This window comes from Vicia villosa, linkage group LG4, assembly GCF_029867415.1.
Source record: "Vicia villosa cultivar HV-30 ecotype Madison, WI linkage group LG4, Vvil1.0, whole genome shotgun sequence".
Lineage (NCBI taxonomy): Eukaryota > Viridiplantae > Streptophyta > Magnoliopsida > Fabales > Fabaceae > Vicia > Vicia villosa.
Window position 1 is genome coordinate 180911062 of NC_081183.1, and position 22890 is coordinate 180933951.

Consider the following 22890-nt stretch of genomic DNA (forward strand, 5'->3'; position numbering starts at 1 on the left):
TTTATTATAGATTTTGGCGGGAAGTTTTGGTGGGAAGAACTTCTAGGATTATAATTTAGTATGATTAAATATTTTCCAAAGAAGTTATTACTAATTAAAATGCTCAAATATTCATTGAAATTAAGTTAATTGAAAAAAAACTAAAAAATAGGACATTTAGTAATAATATTAATTAAATATACAATTAAATCTATAAGAAATAATAATAATAATAATAATATTAATAATAAATAATGATATATAAAATAATTATTTAATAACCTCACTAATCCATTACTTGATTACATTTTTTTTTCTTTTTTCATTTTCATAAATCAAATAATATTAACATTATAATCCTAAAAAAATCTTTTTACTTTATGATTTATTTCTCATTTTTTTAATATACATTATTATTATTATTATTATTATTTATGATATACAAACTATTAAATTATTACTAATTTATATTATTATATTTTAAATTATTAATTTTTTTTATCTATCATCACCGGTAAAGTCAAGTTCAGGATCAGTTCTTAAACTACACTATTTATTATTAATAGTTTAATAAAACTTATCCGCACATCGTGCGGGTGTACGTCTAGTACTAAATTATAATCCTATAACTTCTTCCACCAAAATTTTCCGCCAAAATTTCTATCAATTAATTACAATAATAATTAATTAAAAGGCTAATTATTATTAATTATTAAATAAATAATAACAAAATAAATTGACCTTAAAAAAATAGTTTCCAAATTTAAAAATGACAAAAAAAATAGGATACACGTGCTTAATTAATATATTAATTAAATTGGAAAATTAAAAAAACAATAAATATGTTTCAATTAATTACTTAAATTAAATTATTATAACTTCCCCACTCTCATCATTTTTAGAAACCACTCTCCACTTTCCCGACTCAATCTCCATTGTCGCTGACTATTCTCCACTCTTTATACTTTGTATCACATTCATAATATTCAACTATCTTAATTCCTTTCTCCTTTTTCTTTTCTCATAATTCTTAAACTACATATTGAGACCTTCTTTTTGGTTAGAAGGTTAAACATTATTTATGTCAAGCATCTCTCACATGATAATTATCATCCATTTATCGAATTTAGTTTGTCTTTTTTTAATGGTTGTTGCATGAATCATTGTTTATATGGTTCAATTTCTTTTATGTTAAAGAGTTATACATTATTTATGTCGTCAAAGCATCTCTCACATGATAATTACCATCAACAATTTATTAAATTTGGTATTTTTTTTTACTTGCATCAATGATTCTGATAGGAAGATTCCTATCAAGACTATAAAATTAGGGTTTTCTAACTAAAAGGGGAATAACATTAAAAGTAAAGGAAATTAAAATAAAGATAACTTTGATTTCTTTGATAATTTTGTCTTCTCTCAATGAGTACATATATAGTAGTAGAATATAATAACTAAAGGCCCATTAACTAATTAAAACCCAAAGTGTCCTAAGAATATTCTAAAAACATAATAATATAAAGAGTGAAGACCCATTTTGGTCCCTCACAAAAACCACACAACCCAAATTAGTCCCTCACAAAAAAATAAGACTCGATTTAATCCCTTACAAAATTTAACCGGACCATATTAGTCCTTATGTTAATATTTTTACCAAATCTGTTTTTTTATACTTTTAAACCGTGACTGGACTGTCACGTTGGCTTTTATTTTTTATTTTTCATTTTTTAAAATACCAAATTAATTTTTAATTATAATTTCATTTTTAAACAACTCTGAATTAATAATATAAAAAAGCAAAAAAAAAAATTATATGGAATTGAACCTATGACCTTTAATCAATATCTTAAGTCCTTACCACTAGTCCAATGTATATTCATGACAAATAATTCTTATAATTTTTAGAAATATTAAATAATGTAGAATTTAAAACAAAACAAAAAAGTTAAAATTTGTACCAACTGGGTCTCAAATTCAAATTCGTTTAAGTTAAATAATAGTCACTTTACAACTATACAAGTAAAGTTAAATAATAATTCATAACAAATATTTACTTATTTCAAATAAAAAAAATAAATATTTACTAATTTTAAATAATACAAAAATTTAAAAATAAAACTAATAAAATAGAAATCTTAAATAAAATTAATCAAATAAAAATAAATAAATTAATACTTAATTGAATTACTATTAAATTAATTGATTACTATTTAGTTTGTATTAACTAAATAATTTTAAAAATTAATTGATTATTTAATTTAAATTTATTAAATATTTTAATAATTAGTTGAATTACTATTAAACTATTTAATTATTATTTAATTTGAATTAATTTGAAATAAATAACTATTTATTTGTGTGTTATTTAATTTCAATTGCATATAATTTAATTTATTTCTAATTGATTAAATATATTGAGGTTTTATATTTAATAAATTTTATTTTTAAATTGGTGTATTATTTGAAATTAGTAAATCAAAGAGGTTCGAAACCCCATTGATATAAATTTTATAATTTTTGTTTTAAATTCATAATTATTTAATATTATCAAAAATCTTGGAAATTATCTTTTATGAATGCATATTGGCCTAGTGGTAAAGACTTAAGATATTTTTTAATATTATTGAGTTCGATTCCTTATAAAAAAACAATTTGGTCTTTTTGATATTATTAAATCAGAATTGTTTAAAAATTAAATTAAAATTAAAAAAATTAATTTAATATTTAAAAAATGAAAATAAAAAATAAAAGCCAACGTGGTAGTCCAGTCATGGTTTAAAAATATTTAAAAAAACCTGATTTGATAAAAATATTAACAGAAGGACTAATATGGTCCGATTAAATTTTGTAAGGGATTAAATCGAGTCATTTTTTTTGTGAGGGACTAATTTGGGTTGTGTGATTTTTGTAAGGGATCAAATAGGGTTTATAGTAAAAAAAATTGAACTTCTGATTTGTTTATGACTCTTGCGTAATTCTATCGTTTTAGTTATATTTTCTTTTGTATTATATGTTGGGTTGAAATATTTCACTTTCACTTACCACTCTCATCATTCTCTCTACTCCATATTACATTCACATTATTAATGTAATGCATGTACAACTATTTTTAAATTTTTTTTATATTTTAGACCGATTGATTCAATTCAGAGTCGTTAAATTTGTTGGTTTGATTTCAATTGTATCTTAGTCTTCCTTAATTAATCCATATCATGCTTTAAAAAATTTATAATTTTTTAATCATAATCATCATTTTAATTAATAATAATTATCAATTAAATTAATAATAATTATCAAAATGGCTAAAAATTAGGACTCTATATTTTCCTATTTCATTTATTTTAACTTCAAAATTACATATATGTCTATATTTCACTTATTAATTAATTTAAAATAAAAAACAATTAACTTATATTTTAAATAAGAAACACAAGTATTATAAAAAAAATACATATATCATATATTTAAATTTATTTCTTGAAACACTAGAGATTATTAATAATAAATAATTTGATAGAACATATCTGTGCATAGCACGGGTGAATGTCTAGTATATTATTAATGCCCGTTACTCTCAATTAAAATAATAAATAAAATAGAAGAGAGGTAATTATGAAATTAGAATAAAAAATTCTAAATAACAAAGTAAAAAAATAAAGCCAAAATACCCTTTTTCATCATATGTGATGGAAACTGTGCATATGTGGCGTCTGACGTGGCTATGTTTTACACGCATGGCAGGTTGACGTGGCATATGTTGTCACCAAGTTCCTGAAAATTCTAAAAATTATTCCAAAAATTTGTCTTCACCATGGTTTGAACTCAAGACAATTTAGTTTTGATATGAGTGTACCACTAGGCTATGCTCATTTTGGTTGCTTTCTTTACTTTCTGCAGCTACTTATTAACTACTGCATTAGTTGATTTCTTTTACTTCTACATTAATAATAATAATAATAATAATAATAATAATAATATTATTATTATTATTAACTACTGCGTTAGTCATATTATTATTATTATGATTATTATTATTATTATTATTATTATTATTATTATTATTATTATTATTAGTATTACTATTAATATTATTAATATTACTATTAGTATTATTATTATGACTACTAGTATTTTTAGTATAAATACTATTATTATTATTAGTATTATTATTATTATTAATTTTATTATTATTTTTAATACTACTATTATTATTATTACTATTATTATTATTATCTCTATTATTATTATTATTATTATTATTATTATTATTAATATTAGTACTATTAATATCAGTACTACTATTATTATTATTATTATTATTATTATTATTATTATTATTATTACTATTACTATTATTATTATTATTACTATTATTATTAGTGTTATTATTTATATTATTACTACTATTACTATTAGTATTATTAGTATTAGTATTTTTAGTATTAGTACTATTATTATTATTAGTATTATAATTAATACTATTATTATTATTAGTATTATTATTAATACTATTATTTTATTATTACTACTATTATTATTAGTAATATTATTTTTGTTATTACTACTATTATTATTAATATTAGTGCTATTAGTATCAGTACTATTATTATTAGTACTACTGTATTATTTTATTATTACTACTATTGTTATTATTATTATTATTATTATTATTATTATTATTAATAATGTAGAAGCAAATAAAATCAACTAATGCAATAGTTAATAAGTAGCTGCCGAAAGAAAAGGAAGCAACCAAAATGAGCATAGATTAGTGGTACACCCATTTGTACCATGACTAAAGTGTCTTGAGTTCAAATCATTCTAAAGGCAAAATTAAGGGACGAAAATGGATCCCTAGATTAAGTTAAATGACAAAAAAGGATATTTTGTCAAAAATAAATTTATATACTTCATTAAGGTTGTTATTCTTTTGCATATCAAATTTTTATAATTAAGTATTAAAGCAATTTATAAACTTATAAAGATTTTATTTACTAACAAATGCATACATGGTCGTCACATGAAGAATTGTCAATGAGAAGAATTGTCAATGAAAAAGAGATATCTTTTTATAAATTTTATAGAGTTCATTCTGGCTCTGGATATAAAAAATTTGTAAATAAAAAAATTAATTGTTTTTATTAATTTCCATTGATTATTTCTGATTAATATAATAATAATTTTGCATGATAATGTATTATGTTAGATTAAAAAAATGTTTTTAATTAAATTTTAAAGTTCATAATGAAATTACTAAATTTTAAAATAATTTTAATCAAAAAATAATATTCTTTTAAAAATAAAATTTAATTTAATCTCAAGTTAAAAATAGTAAAGTTTAAAAATAAAATGAGTTTGTAGATACTATATATAATTATGAAATATTTAATTTAATCTCAAGTTTTAGAGGGAAAAAATAAGAGTCATTGTATAATGGTATAGAATATAAAAATATGTGGAAATAAAGAATTCCCCCATTAGTACCTCATTTTATTAAAGAAAGCTGGCTCACATAGTTAAATAATTAAAAAGATTACACACATTAATACGAGAATGAAACAACTACTCGTCCCAGTCCCAAACTCTCCATGAAACAACACATTACTACTGCTAAACCATCTCGTTACTCCCCGATACAATGAGTCAATAAGAATGAAGAATCATTCATTATTTCAATGTTGAAATTTCCAGTGTATATCATCCTTTGTAGCCAAGAGATGACAGCATTGAGAGCCACTGCCTTCAAATTAAATCAATTGAAATGAAATGAAAACTTCCATTTCATTATGAATAAAACCAATCTATAATTGAATGCCATTTGCTCAGCCTCTCGTCTGTCGCGTGTTGTATGACTTGCAGTTGAGGCATTTTTGAGCCACAAAATGGAACTTAACATGACAAGTTTTTCCGCAGTCATTGCACAGAATCCAAACCTGCATGTTAAGGGTAATGCGATTAGTCCTCGCCAATTAAACAAACCATAATTCTCTGCTTCTCAATACTGAAGGAGCAATGAAAACTGACCATTTTATTCTGATATGACTCTGGCATTGGCGTAGCAGCAATCTCCATGTCCAATTTCTCCCAAACCTTAGACATATCACAGACAGACTTGGAACAGAGAGGGCATGCATACCTGATATGATACACAGTCAAATACAAGAATAAGGGCAATATTAAAAGAGATATGGAGAAGTAAGGAGACCACAAGCTCTGTGAGCACTTACTGGTAATGTTCTCTCATTTCATTCAGACAGTTTTTATGGATTGTATGTCCACACGGCATAACAATGACATCATTTCTTGAATCAAACAAATACTGCACTCATCAATTTTGGCATTCATGAATCAGCCTCCAGCAATATTAGAAGTAGTTATAATGATATTTGAGATCCAATTTAAATTCAATGATATATTAATCATTACTTAGAAAGTTAAAAAGTTGTAAATGTCACCTCAAAACAAACGGGGCAATCATGATGCATTGCTCCTTCCACACAGGGGTGAATGTTTTTCAGCAGAGTTGAGTAGCAACAACCTATGCAAAACAAGTAGTAGTACATTTTAAAATTTTGGCACTGTTACATAATGTACTAAGCAAAAAGCAAAGGGAAAAACGTGATATACTTACCACACTTATTACAATGGAAGAAATTCTCATGTCCACCAGTTCTGTGCAACAATATATCAAAATCAATCAGTTTGAGTTTTGACACAAAGCCAAGGCAATAAATAAGAAAATTACAGTGCCCAAAGCTTCAAGATGGACTATGAAACCAAATATCAATTCATACCTGCAAATTCCACAGCCATTACAATGGTACTGCTGCTTAGATATCTGCATCATATAAAAGAAATAAGATAGTATACTAATTAAAAATTATATTTAGGGATCCCGGCCTATTCTAACAAGCAATCGTTTAAAATACAAAATAAAAACATGCGAACAACATCGATAGAAAAAAGAATCACATTTCCAGGATTAATACTCACATCATCGTCAAAGAGCTTGCATGTCTGACAGAAGTACTTGCCCATACAAACACCACAATTAGTACAGTTTTGCTGAACCTGAAAGTAGTAAAATAAGCACAATAAAATAACTTAGCTTCCGGCGTTCAAAGCAGATTGTATATGATAAATTTTAGATGTCATAAACGATTATTCATTGATTTATTGAACAAACAAATATTGGAGTTGTCAAAAAGTTTCAAGCAGCATATAGTCTGGTGCTCTAGTCAATATCTTAACCGACATTCACAAAGCAACTTTTTCCGCAAACCATTCGGAAGAATACATGTATTTTATGCATGTGCAGAATACAATGTTTCCACCTTTTAATTTTGTTATGCATGTGCCTACATGTATATAATCATATGCAGAGAGATCTTTCTTAATTATAGATAACAAAGATTCAACTTATCTCAAACTAATATTTACATCCTCCTTTATATATTCTATATCACTATATCACTAATAAAAATATTTAAAATATAGAAGAAATTCTAACTCACCTCTTGTTCAGTGCCACAAAGTGAACATATCACCTGAATATGTCAAAATTGTTTTGTTAGCATTAAGGACCACCTTTGGCAATGAAATAACATAAAAAGATGGATATTTCAATTGAGGATGTCTAATAAATAAGAATACCTGTTTGATTTGGTGTCGGGGCATGTCATGTCTAAGCTTTGAATCTATGTTGATATCATTCTGAAAAAAAACATGATAATAAAAGTAAGTTCCCCCAAAAATAAAAGAATACTGCAACCCAAGAATTGATCCTCTTGATAGATTCTGAAGTCATAAATAGAAGGCAACTACAACTAAAACTAGGCTATAACTAATATGGTGGTCAGTGATCATCTGTGCTGTTAAATAGTGGCAGAATTTGTACACATCCTTATTTTCCATAATACACTTTTTAGTTCAAAATATTATCAAATAATGGCACTATAGCAGTGTTGTATAGCAGAAATTGAACAAACTGCTATTTTCGTACGTAATCCAAGATTGACAACACCAATGATCAAATCCATACTGTCTATGCCACATTACACCAAAGAATGCCAGTGACATTTAGGGAAAGATTGGCTAGAAATATGAAATAAGATGGAAACATATCATTTAAGCAACAACCATATATAAAAGATGAAACATATTATGACAAAAAATATATTAGCATTTACTCACTTTTGCCTCATTGTGACAATGGCGGCAATCAAAAATCTCATTGCAACAGGGGGCCCTGATTCGACATCTTCTCCGGTAGTGTTGGCATCTGCAAATGCAGTATAATATTATATAAAAAAACAGAGCAAGAAATTCAATAATTTGAAGAGTATAAATGAGCATGTAAACAAGAAATTACCCATGTTCCATATATCCTTTATCTTGTAAATCATTTGTGTTTATAGATTGACTTGATTCTTCTCCGGGCAACGATTCCGGGTTTGAATTTGGAGGATAGACATCTTCTGTCATATGTTTGGTGTCATTGCATTCAAAGTGCAGAGGCTCAGAGTGCAACACTGCCACCTCACCCATGATACAAGGTCTCCTCAAATAAGAGTATCAACTATTTCTAGAAGTAGGCAGTAAGCTTAATGACCTGCATGTAGGAACAGATTTAGAAATAATCCTAAAATTTCTAAAGGCATATTTAGTCACCCCATCAAGCCAGCTAAACACCAAATGCATTGTTGATTTCTTGTATACTTCGGCAGACCAATTGTAACCAGCAAAACAAAATCGTATTATGAAGCTCCAATCACCACTACTCCAAGAGATGAACACATCAAAAAAGTGTATACAAGAATTCCACATATTATGAGGTAGCATTGAGGTTCTTCACAGCCTCCAGCAGTAAATACAATTAGCATTGAACGATCACTTGATTCCTTCAAGAACTCACAGAATCAAATCCAACTATAGTAGAGCCAACCAATAGAAACTTCGACCTATTTTGAAAGCAATAAATCACTCAATCAAATGCATCTAAGATAATAAAATATAGTATTTGTGTCGATTTTGTTTTCTACAAAGGGCGGACCTACCTTAAAATGACGTTCAACATTGATTCCTCTGATACCAAAACTTACCAAAACCAAATATATAATTTCCTCCGTATCATGTGCACCATGATAAATTCCTTGGGGACACTTATAACACTTTTCTTATTAATAACTATGTTCACTAATAAATTGACATTCACACTACTTAGGTTAAAATATCCTTATCTCATATAGAAGGTTTGCAGCAGGGTTGTTTTCCAACGTAGACAAAAAGACGGTTGGAAGCCAAGAGCAAAAACCGGCGCTAATACAAGAGAGTGATTGTATGCAAGCCAAACTAGCATCAAAGCCTTTCTTCTAGATGTCCGATGAAGAAATAAAATGGTTACTTTATATGAATTATGCAAAAAGGATATCCCACCCATACAAAGCTCCCACAACATCGAAATTAGCACCAAACTCTTACAGTTCAAGCTAGACGAAACAAGAGAGCATAGACAAAAGACATAGATGTCTATGATGCTGAGATTCTGTTTGATGCAATTGCAGAAATACAGACGGGCAAGGCAAGAAGGAACATTTTGGCTCCCTGCGTTTGGACATCGATCAAAATCTGAAACAAAATTGCTGGTACTTGTTTGGTATTTCTTCTCTCCAAGAATTAGAGACTCGTATCTTTGCTGGGTAACCATTCTATAACTATGTCTTTCCACTTCGAATGCCCTGTAAAAGACTTCTCTACCAAAACAATTTTTAATGGCAAGTTGTTAAAGGTTAATTGTTAGTATATATTCACACTCTTGCCTAGACTTGAACCCGGACCTCCAACTCCTCACCTCCAACTCCCTCAACTGTTTCAAGACAGTTGAACTACCCCTCCCACCCTACCTAAACTGATATAATCATTCATCTCCTCGAGTCACCAAAAGTTTAGCTCTCACATATCAATCAAGATTATTTTCCTCATTTATCTTTGTAACTGGAAAATCACGTGTACAAATATGTAATTACTTTAAAACACAAACCATTTTATGATAATCAGCCACTAGAGGCCGGGTCCCTGATGATAGAAACCAAACAAGGTATTAATTTTTGAATCATAGATCAACAGAAATTTTGCAAAAACCATCAGCTACTGTGAGACATCAAGATTTTACAACTTTATTTCTCTCTTATCCCAATTAACTGCAACATAGGAAAACACATCCCGACCGCAATTTAAAACCTAGAATTCTATATGATTCAACTCGGGACCCGTTGAATCAGAAGTCCTAGATTTTTCAAACATCACATAAAGCTGCCAATTAACATAGTTTCTTCTTAAGCCAACTCATCATAATCAAATGCTAGCTTAACCTAAGTTCTAATTTTCAAGGGTTACAATACCATGGATCACTAGCAAAGACACAAATTCATTGCCTCTAAACCAAAGACTTGGTACACGCTCATATCAGAAATCAAACAACTCTGAAACATTAGATACAAAGCAAGCACAAGATTCAAACAAACAAGAACCACAACAAATCAAAATATGCAAAAACTCCAATTAAACCTCATCAAAAAATCATCAAATCTAAATAATAATAATAATAAATCAATAAGATAAATTAAAAAATCACAGCTAAATTACCTAACAAGAGAACCGAATCGAAAGAAGCTGAGAGGATCACATAAAACATAATTATTATTCTAACAATCGCAAATAATCAAAATCACAAGGCAAATCGAAAGAGATAAACGATAAAGAGTAAAAACAATGAATAAACGGCAATTGAATTACGACAGAACAACAACGAACTTTCAACTCTGACGGAACGGAATCGGCGATTGATTGATGCTCGAATTATGGAGCTCCGATCTTCGGTGGATTGTTGAAGTGAGAGCAAATTGGAGAGAAATTTATATATATAGTTGAGAGAAAATGTTGAAATTCGAGAGGGTTCGAAAATGGAGTAGTGTGTGTGGTTTATACGGAAAAGAAAATGGAAACTGAAAGCAACCGCGTGATAATCATTGACAGCTAATGAAAATATCTGATAGATGACGTGTCGTCATGTGGGATCTTGATTTCTGTGCAAATATTGGATTAGATTAAACTAAAAGACATTGTTGGCTAGTGTGTCAGATAAAGTTTTTAAAATGAGGCCTGCTATGCTTACCCTCAATTTTTTTTCCTATCACCAGTGATTTAGTCCAATTTAAGATCAGTTCTGGTATCAAGGTTCTAGTTTTCTACGTAGTTGCAGGGATCGAATCGTGCATAGGGGTGGAAATAGGCTGGGCCGAGCTAGGCTTTGCCAAGCCTAGGCCTGGTCTGTCAAAAAAATCGAAGCCTAAGCCCGGTCTGTGGCCTGTCGTAGGCTTATTTTTAGGCCTGAGTCTGACCTTTTCGAAGTCCTAGTTAGCCTGTTAGCCTACATAAAAGCCTATTTGTTTTGACATACTAACTAAAATATTGTTTGAATAGACTAACTAACTAAAATACCAAGAGACCAAAAATTTATTTGCATTGACTATCTGTTAGCATAAGTTTTGGGAGACTATTTGTTTGAGATAACTTATGAAAACAATGTTTATTAGATATTTTCATCTTATTTTCACAAGTTCTTTAAGATAACCAAGTTTTATTTAAGTATTTTAATTCAAAGTACAAAACATAACATACTAATAATAAAAAAATTATTCATATTTATTTAAATAGGTCGGCCTGATAGGCCTAAAAGGCTTTTTTTTGGGCCTGAGGCCTAGCCTTTTTAACTAAATAGGCTTATAAAAAAGCCCAGGCCTTTTCTATTTATAAAAAATGTATGGCCTGACTTGAGCCTTTATAGGCCAGCCTGTAAGCCCCTGTTATCGGCCTGGCCTATTTCCACCCTTAGTGCATATCCTCAATTTTTCTACATTGTATTTACACCATAGCTTTTTTCAAAGTATGGTAAGCATTAGCACAAAACCCAAGACAAAAAGAAAATTATTTAAAAATAAACTTTTGGTGTAGTTTTAGCATTTCTGTTTTAAATTTTTAAGGTGACCTTTAGGTTAAGAACTTATTTAAATTCTTTTACGAAAAATACCATTAAATTTAATTATTGGTAGAGGTTAATCAAAAATAAAAATAAAATAAAATTATAGTAGTACTCCCTCGAAAAAAAATTGTCTCAAAATACATGTCATTTTATATTAACAGTGTAATTTTATATTTAATTTTCCAATTGTACCCTCTAATAAATACTCTTAATTTATTGTCTTCTCACATAATATTAATGTTATTTCGAATACATTAATAGTTAATAAAGATAGTTTGGTAAGGTCATCATTATCTATGTTTTTTAATCTGTGTGAAGTGAGTGATTACGACAAATAATTCAGTACAGAGGGAGTAATATAATTGTAAAAGACCTATACTAGACCATTTCTCATTAGGCGTCCGTGAAAGGGTATGTCGCCTAAACATGATTTTCAGTTACTAAATGGCTCATCTCGATGGAGAAAGTGAAATGCTAAAGTGGAAGGTGACTGCTAAATTGGAAAAATGACTCAAAGAAAGCAACGCTGACTTTTTGAGGACTGTATTCTAGCATGCAAAAGGAAATAGACTCTATCAAACACGTGAAACCACTTACACGCAATACTCTATTGTTTAGTTTCCAAAGAGTCGTAATGATGGAACTTCCAAAAAGACGTTTGAAGTATGAAGTATTAAATCCACAAATCCCTAAAGAACGTAAACATTTTCTTTTGCTCTTCCAAGCATAAAAGCAAGAGTGATCAACAACTGAGGTTAAAGTAAAAAACTCATGCCTTGTTGAGCTTAGGCACGGGCTTTAGAGGAAATTGTTATGGGTTGGCCATATCGACCTCTCTGACCATTCTGATGGACTGGTACTATTTCCATAATCTTCTTAGCACGAGCATTTTCCTTATGTCGTTAACGAAGATCTCCACTGCAAATGAGGGTGGATTACTGGTTTATTAGTCGAATTATTAGGTCATTGATCGAATCACATGAATAAACGAGATTTAATCGTATAATTTAGTTGAATAAATCGGATATCACAATTGAACAAACATATCTCTCTAACAAAACTATATAGTTATTAACTCAATCTCTAAGAAAATCATGACACCTACCAAATTTCGAAATATCATAATTTTACAAGTTCATTCTTTAAAGTCAAGGCAAAATACCTTTTTTTAATCCTATAACTTGTAGTCAGAGTTCATTTTAGTGTTTTAACTAAAAAAGACACCATTTGAGTCATTTAACTTTACAAACTGAAGCTTGGTCATTTTCATTTACTGCGTTAGTCAAAGTCTATTAAATCTCTATGTGGTAGTGATGTGGAACGTCATGTGTATTTGACCAACTTTAATGATGAAGTTAGCGTTGAAAAAATCCGTCGCTAAATATTATTTTTGAATTTTAATTATTATTGTCCATCTTCTTCCCTAAATTCAAAAATTCATAGCCAATCAACACATATCAATAGCAAATCAATATAGGTTAAGAAGAAAAATTAGATGAAAGGAGAAACAGCGTTAAATTAAACACAACAGTGGATCTTCCACATTCTCATTCCATACACACTATTTCCTATTTTTAGTACTTGTAATGAAGGGAAAAGAAAACAATTTTTCCTATTTTTGAATACTTGTAATGAAGGGAAAAGAAAACAAATTTTCCTATTTTTGAATACTTGTAATGAAGGGAAAAGAAAGGAGTGAAGACGACAACAATCTTTTAAAAATAATTATTAAAACAATGTCGTTTTGTTTAAAAAAATTATTTAATTTATCAATTTTCTAAAATTGTCGGTCGTTATTATACATATTTTTTAAATTTTAGTAATAATATAATTTATTTCAAGATAAGAAAGTTCTAGCTCCGCCCGCTGTGTTAAGTTGTGTTATATGACTGGATATGAGATACTAGTTTTGTTTCTAATTCAAACCGTCATCTATAATATAAGAAAATTTACTGTTCTGGTATTCACTAAAATACCCTTTGATTAACTTAGTCTAAAATAATATACTTGGGGTAAATAATGTCTTTTGGTGATTTAGTAAACCCATAATCAAAATGTGTGGTGGCCCACAACAACAACTCACACTTTCAGTATTGAATATTTGCTATTATAACCTTTTCCTCTTTCTAAAACTTCTTTTCTCTACACGATAATCCAAACAACCATTTCTCTTCTCTTGCCCAAGTTGTTCTTGGAACCCTAATTTTTTTTTATTTTTTTCTAACGAAAGTCTGCTTTCTTGATTCAAACATGTCACATTTCACACGCTGCTGTTTCTCTTCTTTTCCTTCAGACATAAACATACTTCTTTTCCGGCAAAGGATGCGATCGGTGGCCGTGATATCCGCCACTGCCACTGCAAAAGACAACGCATCAGTGTTCTGAAGCTGTCCGGTTGACACTATGTTTTTCATTTTCTCTACGAGGTAATCACTCATTCACACGTCTTTGATCTTTACCTTTCATGCTCATTAGGATCTGGTACTGTCTCTGTTATATTCATGAGGCTGCCTTGCACACCATGTGTTTGATTTATTGTTTATATACTATGGTTTTGCATTTTCAGAAAAAAAAGAAAGTAGATTTCAATTACTTGTGAAATTACATAGTCTCTTGGTCTACTATGCTTTTAGATTCCTCGAGTACTTGCAATGGTTACAAAGTATTTTCTGTTATGTACCATATCTTTTTTTTTTTGTTGCAGCAAGTAAGCAGTTTCTAGTGCTAATTCTTGGGTTTGATTGGGAGTTATCTTCTATGCAGTTCCACATTCTTCTCTTTCACTGGACCAATCAGTGCCTTTAATAATCCCGCTCCAAAAACATGTTAGTTTATATCTAATCTGGAAGGCTTGCAAGTTGCATTGACAGAAAAAGAACATGCACGTATCGAATGTTTGTTACATATAAGTTATTATTCGATTGCATCTTATTTAGAAGCATACTATGCGTACTTGTATCATAAATCTGCTGCTGTTATTGCCTGTATCTTAAAATTTCGTTTTTATTCATATTTGAATAGATCATCTGTTTAACCTTGATGATAGTTTTTCTGTTAATTATTAGTGTGATTCATGTGATTATTTTCAGCTAATTAAAAAGAATATAGACAGAAATCTTGAAACAAAAAAAAAGAGAATTAACCTTTTGCATGCGTACCCGAATTCCTTTCTTTTAATAACATCACCTTTTTGTTTGTTGTTTTTATCTTCTTTTTTTCTTAAACTGATTAATAAACTTGATTTTCAATTCACTTGTAAGATGATTGAAGAATGACTCTAACGAAACGGTATGTGCTGAGATTGTTCAAATCAATAAAGTACATTACTGCAAGTGTTGTAGATCGAAACAGTGGACAAATAGTAGCAACATCATCCACTGCGGAGCACGACATCAAGCAGTCCCTGGAGTGTGCCAGGTACTGCAATGCAAAAGCAACTGCTGTTGTAGGGGAGGTATTGGCCAGGCGTCTCAAGGTTGAGGGGCTTAAATTTATCATTTCTAAAATATAATATAAAATCTCTCTCTCTCTCTCTCTCTCTCTCTCTCTCTCTCTCATACATTTTAAATTTTAAATATAAATAATAAATCATAATTTTAAATTTTAAATTATAAATTAATTGTAAATTTCATATATAGTTTCAATAGTCAACTTTTTATACTCATGAAATTATGTGTTAAGATCCTTCATATAAATAATTTATAATAGGGAAGAAATAAAAAAAATACTAAATATAGATCCATTTTAAAAACTCTTCAATACTTTTAATTCATGAACGTTACATAATAAAAACATCGCTAAACTATTAATTTTCTAAACGTTATATGATGAATGAGTTATAAAAAACTTTATACAATTTAATAAATAAAATTGTATAGTTAAATTTTGTAAACAAAATCAATTTATAGTTTATTATAATACAAATTCATTTAATAAAATATTTTAAATTTTATTTTTGTATAGAAAAACCACATATGCCAATATATTAAATTATTTTTTATGAAAATTTATTAGATTATTCGTACAAGATTTTATAAAAATCTACGATTATATATTTTAATATTATTAAACTATTAATGTAAAATTTCATTAGTTTCAATTATCTACTTGAAATTTTTTTTATAATATGATGAATTTAGTTTTATAATTTATCATTATTACTATAAAAAATTATATTCATAATTTACTATAGTACAAATGTATTTATTAAAATGTTTTTAATTTTATAATATTTTAAGAAAAATAAATAAGTTAAACAATTTTATTATTATTTTTTTGTTGTAGTTTATTAGATTATTACTACAAGATTTTGATACAATTAATGAATATATTGTGTAACTGATATTCTTAACTTTTGATTTACATTTTTTAATATTTTGTAGCTGATATTCTTTTATTATTATGATCATTTATTTAAGCTCTGTTTGGTAAGACATATTTTCGAGCTTATGTCTTATGTTTTATGCCTTATAAGCTCATATGATAATTTAGACCTGTTTGGTTAGGGTCTTTTTATCACGAGCTTATAGCTTATTTTACTAGCTTTATAGCTTATTTTTCAGACGCTATTTCAAATAGTGTTTTAGCTTATGTCTTATAGCTTATTATTTTTTCTTCTTTTTTTATCCTTATTATTTTAATTAAAATCCATTTTTAACCCTTATAATTTATTTTAATTTAAAATAAAATAATTATATATTAAATATCTTTTATGTCATTTTACATTTATAAGTTAATTGAACCGCTAATTTAACCAAACACTTCAATGAGCTTATAAGCTCCCAGTCTCAACCATCCGTTATAAGCTATAAGTCATCAGTCATCAGCCATCAGTCATAAGCTATAAACTATCAGCTAGCTTATCAGCCAACCACTATTTTTACCAAACGGACCCTTACTCTATTAATATAAATTTTAATTAATAATTTTATTAGTCATTATTTGTTATTATGCAGTCAGTTATCATTCTGTATATAAATATTTGATATTGCATTATCATTGTGTTCTAAACACAATCCGTTGGTGATGCTCTTCAATTTTATATAATAAAAATTTTAGTTTCTCTTAACTTATACTCCTTAACATTAATTTTTGGGGTATAATAGAGACTCAAATTATTATATTATAAATATTTAAATTCTCATTTATATTGATACCAATTTTATTTGTCTTTTATTATAACTTTCTATCTAATTTATATTTTTTTATCTAATTATCTTTTATTGATTGATTTGAATCAGGAGAAGATCATAAATTTCTGATGCATCATTGTTGCTTTCTTGGAAATCCTGTGAAATGATCGTTCATGTGGCCACATAAGTAAATATCTTTAACTCTAATATATGCTTCAATAAAAATTATATTTTATTGATATAGTGTTTGTTAGTTTGTTAGTTTGTTATTTTATGAGTGTAATGTTTCAATTCGATATAGATGTAAGTATTGTAGAATAAGTATAATGATTTCTTAAATTTTTGTGATTATATTATATGTGTATTTTCTTTTTTATCTTATAGATCGCATAAGTGTATATTAAACAAAAATATATTATGTTTAGACAGAATGTTTAATGTAAAGTATAATATTAACTAAAATTTCTTAATCATCTATCACCTAAAAAATGTTAAATATAATATTTATTCTTCAAATATTTCTTTTATGACATTTTACAGAAGCGATGTAATTAACATTTGTGTATAAATTTTTTGGTATGTTTTGGTTCACGGTCTTATACACATTAATACATATTGAATGTCTTGAAGTGTCATTGATCGTTTTAATAATGAAATTAAATAAAAATAGAAATATGCATCTCAAAGACTCAAACATGTTATAGTATATCTACCACAACTAATTTTCTCTCATGGACAACTATATGTTGTCATATCAAGAACATCCACTCAAACATGTTATATTATATCTGCCACAACTAATTTTCTCTCATGGACAACTATATGTTTCCATATCAAGAGTTACTTCAAGGAAATAGTTGAAGATATTGGTGACTAACAATGAATATGGAGATATAGATACAATATTAAATGTAGTTTATAAAGAAGTATTAAATAATATTCTTTAGTTGATTAATATTTATTTTTTAAAATTTATATATTATAAATATCATACTAGATTTTTTACCTAACTTATTGTCTTTCACATTAAAAAATTAATAATATAATTGCAAACATAATCTAAATGGCCTAAAAGATAATTTTATATGCTTTCACATTAAAAAAAATTAATAGTATAATTGCAAATATAATCTTAATAGCCTACAAAATAATTTTTATATGCTTTCACATTATAAAAATTAATAGTATAATTTCAAACATAATCTAAATTTTCTACAAGATAATTTATATGCTTTCATATTAAAAAATTAATAGTATAATTGTAAACATAATCTAAATGGCCTACAAGATAATTTTATATGCTTTCACATTAAAAAATTAATAGTATAATTGCAAACATAATCTAAATGACTTTTAGAATAATTTTATATGCAAATAAAAAATTAAATATCAACTATTATAAAAAAATTGAAGTTTTATTTCAAATATATCCGTGCGAAGCACGGGCCGATGATCTAGTATAATTCAAGTTGAGTAATCTCAAACCTAATTAGGGTTGTATATAAATATTCATAGGTTGTATTCTTATTTGTACAATTCAAGTGAATAATATAATCCTTATTTTTTTTTTATTATTCTCTTTTTCTCTCCTCACTAAAAGTGCCTCACCCACTAACAAATTGGTATCCAGAGTTTCCGGTTATTGTTCCAGGGAACGTGAATCAATTGTTGTAAAGATGAATGATACTAATGGCATCACGAATTCTCTTCCAACTCTTGACGGCAAGAATCAAATCCGATAGAAGAAATAGATGCAATCCTTGTTTGGCTTCCATAAAACCCTAGAAGTGGTTACCGGCGGCGTACTTGTGTTGGCTGCAGATGCAATCGAAGCACGGAAAACAACCCACAACGAAGTCAAGAAGAAAGATTGTAAGGCTGCGTATTGCATTCAGACGACGGTAGATTCAACAAACTTCGACAGGATTTCCATTGTTGAATCGGCGAAGGAGACATGGGATATTCTGGTGAAGTATTATGAGAGAGGTGAGAAAATCAAAGTTGTCAAGTTGCAGACCTTGCGTCGATAATATGAGTTGTTGTCGATAGGAGAAGATGAAAAGATTCCAAAATATGTGTAAAAAGTTTAGAAACTCGTCCACCTCATGAAGGATTGTGGTGAAACCCTAACTGATAAGGTGATAGTTGAGAAGATAATGCGTATGTTGACTTCTCACTTTAATCACGTTATCGTAGCTATTCAAGAATCTAACAAAGTCGAAGACCTAAAACTGCAGATGCAATCGAAGCACGGAAAACATCCCACAGCGAAGTCAAGAAGAAAGATTGTAAGGCTGCGTATTGCATTCAGACGGCGGTAGATTCAACAAACTTCGACAGGATTTCTCATGTTGAATCGGCGAAGGAGACATGGGATATTCTGGTGAAGTATTATGAGAGAGGTGAGAAAATCAAGGTTGTCAAGTTGCAGACCTTGCGCCGATAATATGAGTTGTTGTCGATGGGAGAAGATGAAAAGATTCTAGAATATGTGTAAAAAATTTAGAAACCCGTCCATCTCATGAAGGACTATGGTGAAACCCTAACTGATAAGGTGATAGTTGAGAAGATAATGCGTATGTTGAACTCTCACTTTAATCACGTTATCGTAGCTATTCAAGAATCCAACAAAGTCGAAGACCTAGAATTGGAGGATCTAGTTGGTTTGTTGGAGGCGCGTGAGATTAGGATTGTTGAAAGGAAAGAAGTTCAGAATTCGAGATAGGCACTGCAGGTTTGGTCGTGGAAAAAGGATGGTGGTTCCAAAAAATTCAAAGGCAAATTCGACAAGACTCAAGGCAAGAAGTCTTGGTCGAACCCTCACAAGCATCATGTTGATGATAGAGCTTCTGAATCCTCAAAAAGAGGAAGAGGGAACTATCGAAAGGACAAAGAAGATAAAAAAGGTGTGCAGTGCTATAATTGTGAAAAATGGGGTCACATGTCCAAACATTGTTGGTATAGGAAAAATAATGGATCAACAAAAGGCAAGAACGAAGGAGCGAACCTTGCACGCCAAGATTCAGATGATTCTGAAGGTGGTATGGTGGTTATGGCTGCAGTTGCAGATAACCACGTCGAATCCAAAATGTGGTTTCTCGACTCAGGCTGCTCGAATCACATGACTGATCACAAGGCATGGTTAGTTGATTTTGACGAGTCAAAGAAGAGCAAGGTAAAACTTGCTGATAACAATTCGTTGCAAGTAGAAGGTACGAGCAACATAGTTCTTCAATTGAGCAATGGAGAAAAGACTATGATCAAAGATGTGTTCTATGTACCTGGAATGAAGTGCAACTTGCTAATTGTTTGACAATTGGTCGAAAGAGGCTTCTCAGTTGTCATAAAGATGGAGTTTGTAAATTATTCGACACCCAGAACAATTTGGTCTTAAAGTCTCCGTTGTCGTAGAACATGACGTTTAAGACTATGATCAGTTCGATAGAAGTTCAATATCTCAAAACTGTTGTCGACCACAAGGATAATTGTTATGGCATTTGAGGTTTGGACATTTGAATTTTCGATCACTTAATCAACTGATTACTCAAGATATTATTACTAGTATTCCAAGCCTTGAGATGCCTGACAAACTCTATGAAGGTTGTCTGGTTGGAAAGCAATCAAGAAATTATTTTTTTCGACTATTCCAATGAGATCGTCCTGCATACTCGAAGTGGTATATTCATATGTATGCGGACTGTTCGAAGAACATACTCTTAGTAGAAACAAATTTTTTTTTTCCGTTTGTTGATGAGTTTAGTCGAAAGTTGTGGATCTATGTGATCAAACAAAAGGATGAAGTATTCGAAATCTGTACGAGGTTCAAGATACTTGTTGAAAATTAGAGTGAAAAGATGATCAAAGTTTTGCAAACAGATGGAGGTGGCGAATACACATCCAAGGTGTTTGAAATTTTATGTGCAAAACATGGTGTTGATCATGAGGTAACTGCTCCTTATATGCCTCAACACAATGGAATTGCAGAAATAAGAAACAGAACCATATTGGATATGGAGAGATGCATGCTAAAGTAGAAGATTTTTCCAAAATCTTTATGGGGTGAAGCTGTTTCGACTGCAGTTTATATCCTGAACAGGTGCCCTACCAAGATGTTGAAGAAAAAGGTTCTTGAAGAAGTGTGAAGTGGTAAACGACCATCCGTGAATCAACTGAATGTGTTTAGCTCTATGTGTTACAAGCATGTTCCTGATGCAAGAAGAAGGAGGCTTGATGACAAGAGTGAACTTATGATCCTGGTAGGATATCACAAGACTAGTGTATACACGTTATTCAATCCAATAGATGAGAAGATTGTGTTAAGTCGAGATATTGAGATTAATGAAAATTCTGTCTGGAATTGGAATTCTAGTAATTTAGTTAGCAAGCCATTGATGAGATCTGATTTTGACGAAGAAACTGTTGAAGTCGAAGTTGAAGGAATTGCTGAGAATCCAGTTGAAGATGCACTCAAGGTCGAAGTAGTTGCTAACATTCCCGACACAGTCAAATTCGAAGAGGATGTAGCTGGCACAAGCCAAAGACCTCAAAGAATTAGAGTTCGTCCAATAAGACTTCATGATAATGAAGTGATGAGTGATGACGAAGTCACACCAGATGGAGAATTAGTTCATTTTGCTTTACTTGCAAATGCTGAACCAATACACTATAACGAAGCTTTGAAAATTAATTAGTGGAAGTTAGCTATGGTCGAAGAGTTACAGGCAATAGAAAGAAACAACACATGAGAGTTAGTCAAATTGCCAGCATATACAAAGGTTATCGATGTAAAGTGGGTGTTCAAATTGAAACACAATGTTTATGGGTGTATAGCAAGATATAAAGCAAGGCTAGTAGCTCGAGGGTTTCTTCAAAGAGAAGGACTCGACTACTCTGGAGTATTTGCTCCAATAGCAAGACTAGAGTCTGTTCGACTAGTGGTATTGACATGCAACCTAGTTTGATTGACATTTCATTTAGATGTAAAATCAGCATTTCTGAATGGTCCCTTAGACGAAGAGGTCTATGTCACACAACCTCCAAAGATTATGATTCTGAAAGAAGCGAGTAAAGTATATAAGTTGCACAAAGCGCTCTATGGCCTCAAGCAGACACCTAGGGCATGAAACAAGAAGATCGACTCATACTTAGTCGAATTGGGATTTGTAAAATGCAAATATGAGTATGGTGTCTATGTTCAGGTGGTAGCAAAAGATATAACAATCATCTGCTTGTATGTTAATGACTTGTTAGTAACTAGAAATAGCTTGGAGAACTTGTTGAAGTTCAAAGAGCTGATGATGAAAGAATTTGAAATGTCGGATTTGGAAAAATTGTCTTATTTCCTAGGCATGGAATTTCAAGTGTCAAAGTAAGGTATGGTGCTACATCAAACGAAATTGGAGAAGCATGGAGAGGAAGACAAAGTTGATTTCACTTTGTTCAAACAAATTATTGGATCTCTGAGATATGTATGCATTAGTCGACCTGATATAAGTTTCGTTGTCGGATTAGTAAACAGATATATGAATGAACCAAGGGTGTCACATATAAAAAAAATAAGTTGTTTTTCCGCTCTTTCTCTCTTCGATCTCTCTCGCTTCAAACTCTCCGAACATCGATCTTACATTTTTTTATAACAAAATAAGTTAACATTTTTTTTGGTGGTATGTATAAACCAGCATTTTACAACCGTCATAATTGACTAAAGAAGTCTAATGCCTATATTTTTCAATACCAACC

The 22890-nt window shown here is 29.4% G+C and overlaps 3 protein-coding genes, 1 long non-coding RNA gene and 1 pseudogene across 4 annotated transcripts; 3 read left to right on the forward strand and 2 right to left on the reverse strand.

Moving 5' to 3' along the window:
- Nucleotides 1-11525, reverse strand: part of LOC131596226 (pentatricopeptide repeat-containing protein At5g11310, mitochondrial-like) — a 94798-nt pseudogene extending 83273 nt beyond the window's left edge.
- LOC131596227 (probable E3 ubiquitin-protein ligase RZFP34) lies at nucleotides 5442-10630 on the reverse strand. Its single transcript, XM_058868832.1, has 12 exons — nucleotides 9036-10630; nucleotides 8351-8939; nucleotides 8173-8260; nucleotides 7633-7692; nucleotides 7494-7526; nucleotides 6973-7050; nucleotides 6774-6817; nucleotides 6611-6651; nucleotides 6435-6517; nucleotides 6207-6298; nucleotides 6004-6115; nucleotides 5442-5912 (listed from the first exon to the last, which is right to left on the reverse strand). The coding sequence occupies exons 2-12, from the start codon at nucleotides 8524-8526 to the stop codon at nucleotides 5802-5804; spliced, it is 918 nt and encodes a 305-aa protein (XP_058724815.1). The 5' UTR covers nucleotides 8527-8939; nucleotides 9036-10630; the 3' UTR covers nucleotides 5442-5801.
- A 2632-nt stretch (nucleotides 11526-14157) lies between the features above and the next one.
- LOC131596231 (uncharacterized) lies at nucleotides 14158-15057 on the forward strand. The gene is made up of 2 exons (XR_009282183.1): nucleotides 14158-14445; nucleotides 14724-15057. It is a non-coding gene; the product is annotated as an uncharacterized LOC131596231 (long non-coding RNA).
- Nucleotides 15058-15290: 233 nt separating this feature from the next.
- LOC131598444 (uncharacterized) lies at nucleotides 15291-15530 on the forward strand. Its single transcript, XM_058871043.1, has one exon. It carries the CDS (start codon nucleotides 15291-15293, stop codon nucleotides 15528-15530), a length of 240 nt encoding a protein of 79 aa, XP_058727026.1.
- Nucleotides 15531-18902: 3372 nt separating this feature from the next.
- Nucleotides 18903-20464, forward strand: LOC131598445 (uncharacterized). The gene is made up of 3 exons (XM_058871044.1): nucleotides 18903-19137; nucleotides 19389-19567; nucleotides 19886-20464. The coding sequence occupies exons 1-3, from the start codon at nucleotides 18903-18905 to the stop codon at nucleotides 20462-20464; spliced, it is 993 nt and encodes a 330-aa protein (XP_058727027.1).
- Nucleotides 20465-22890: the final 2426 nt, after the last annotated feature.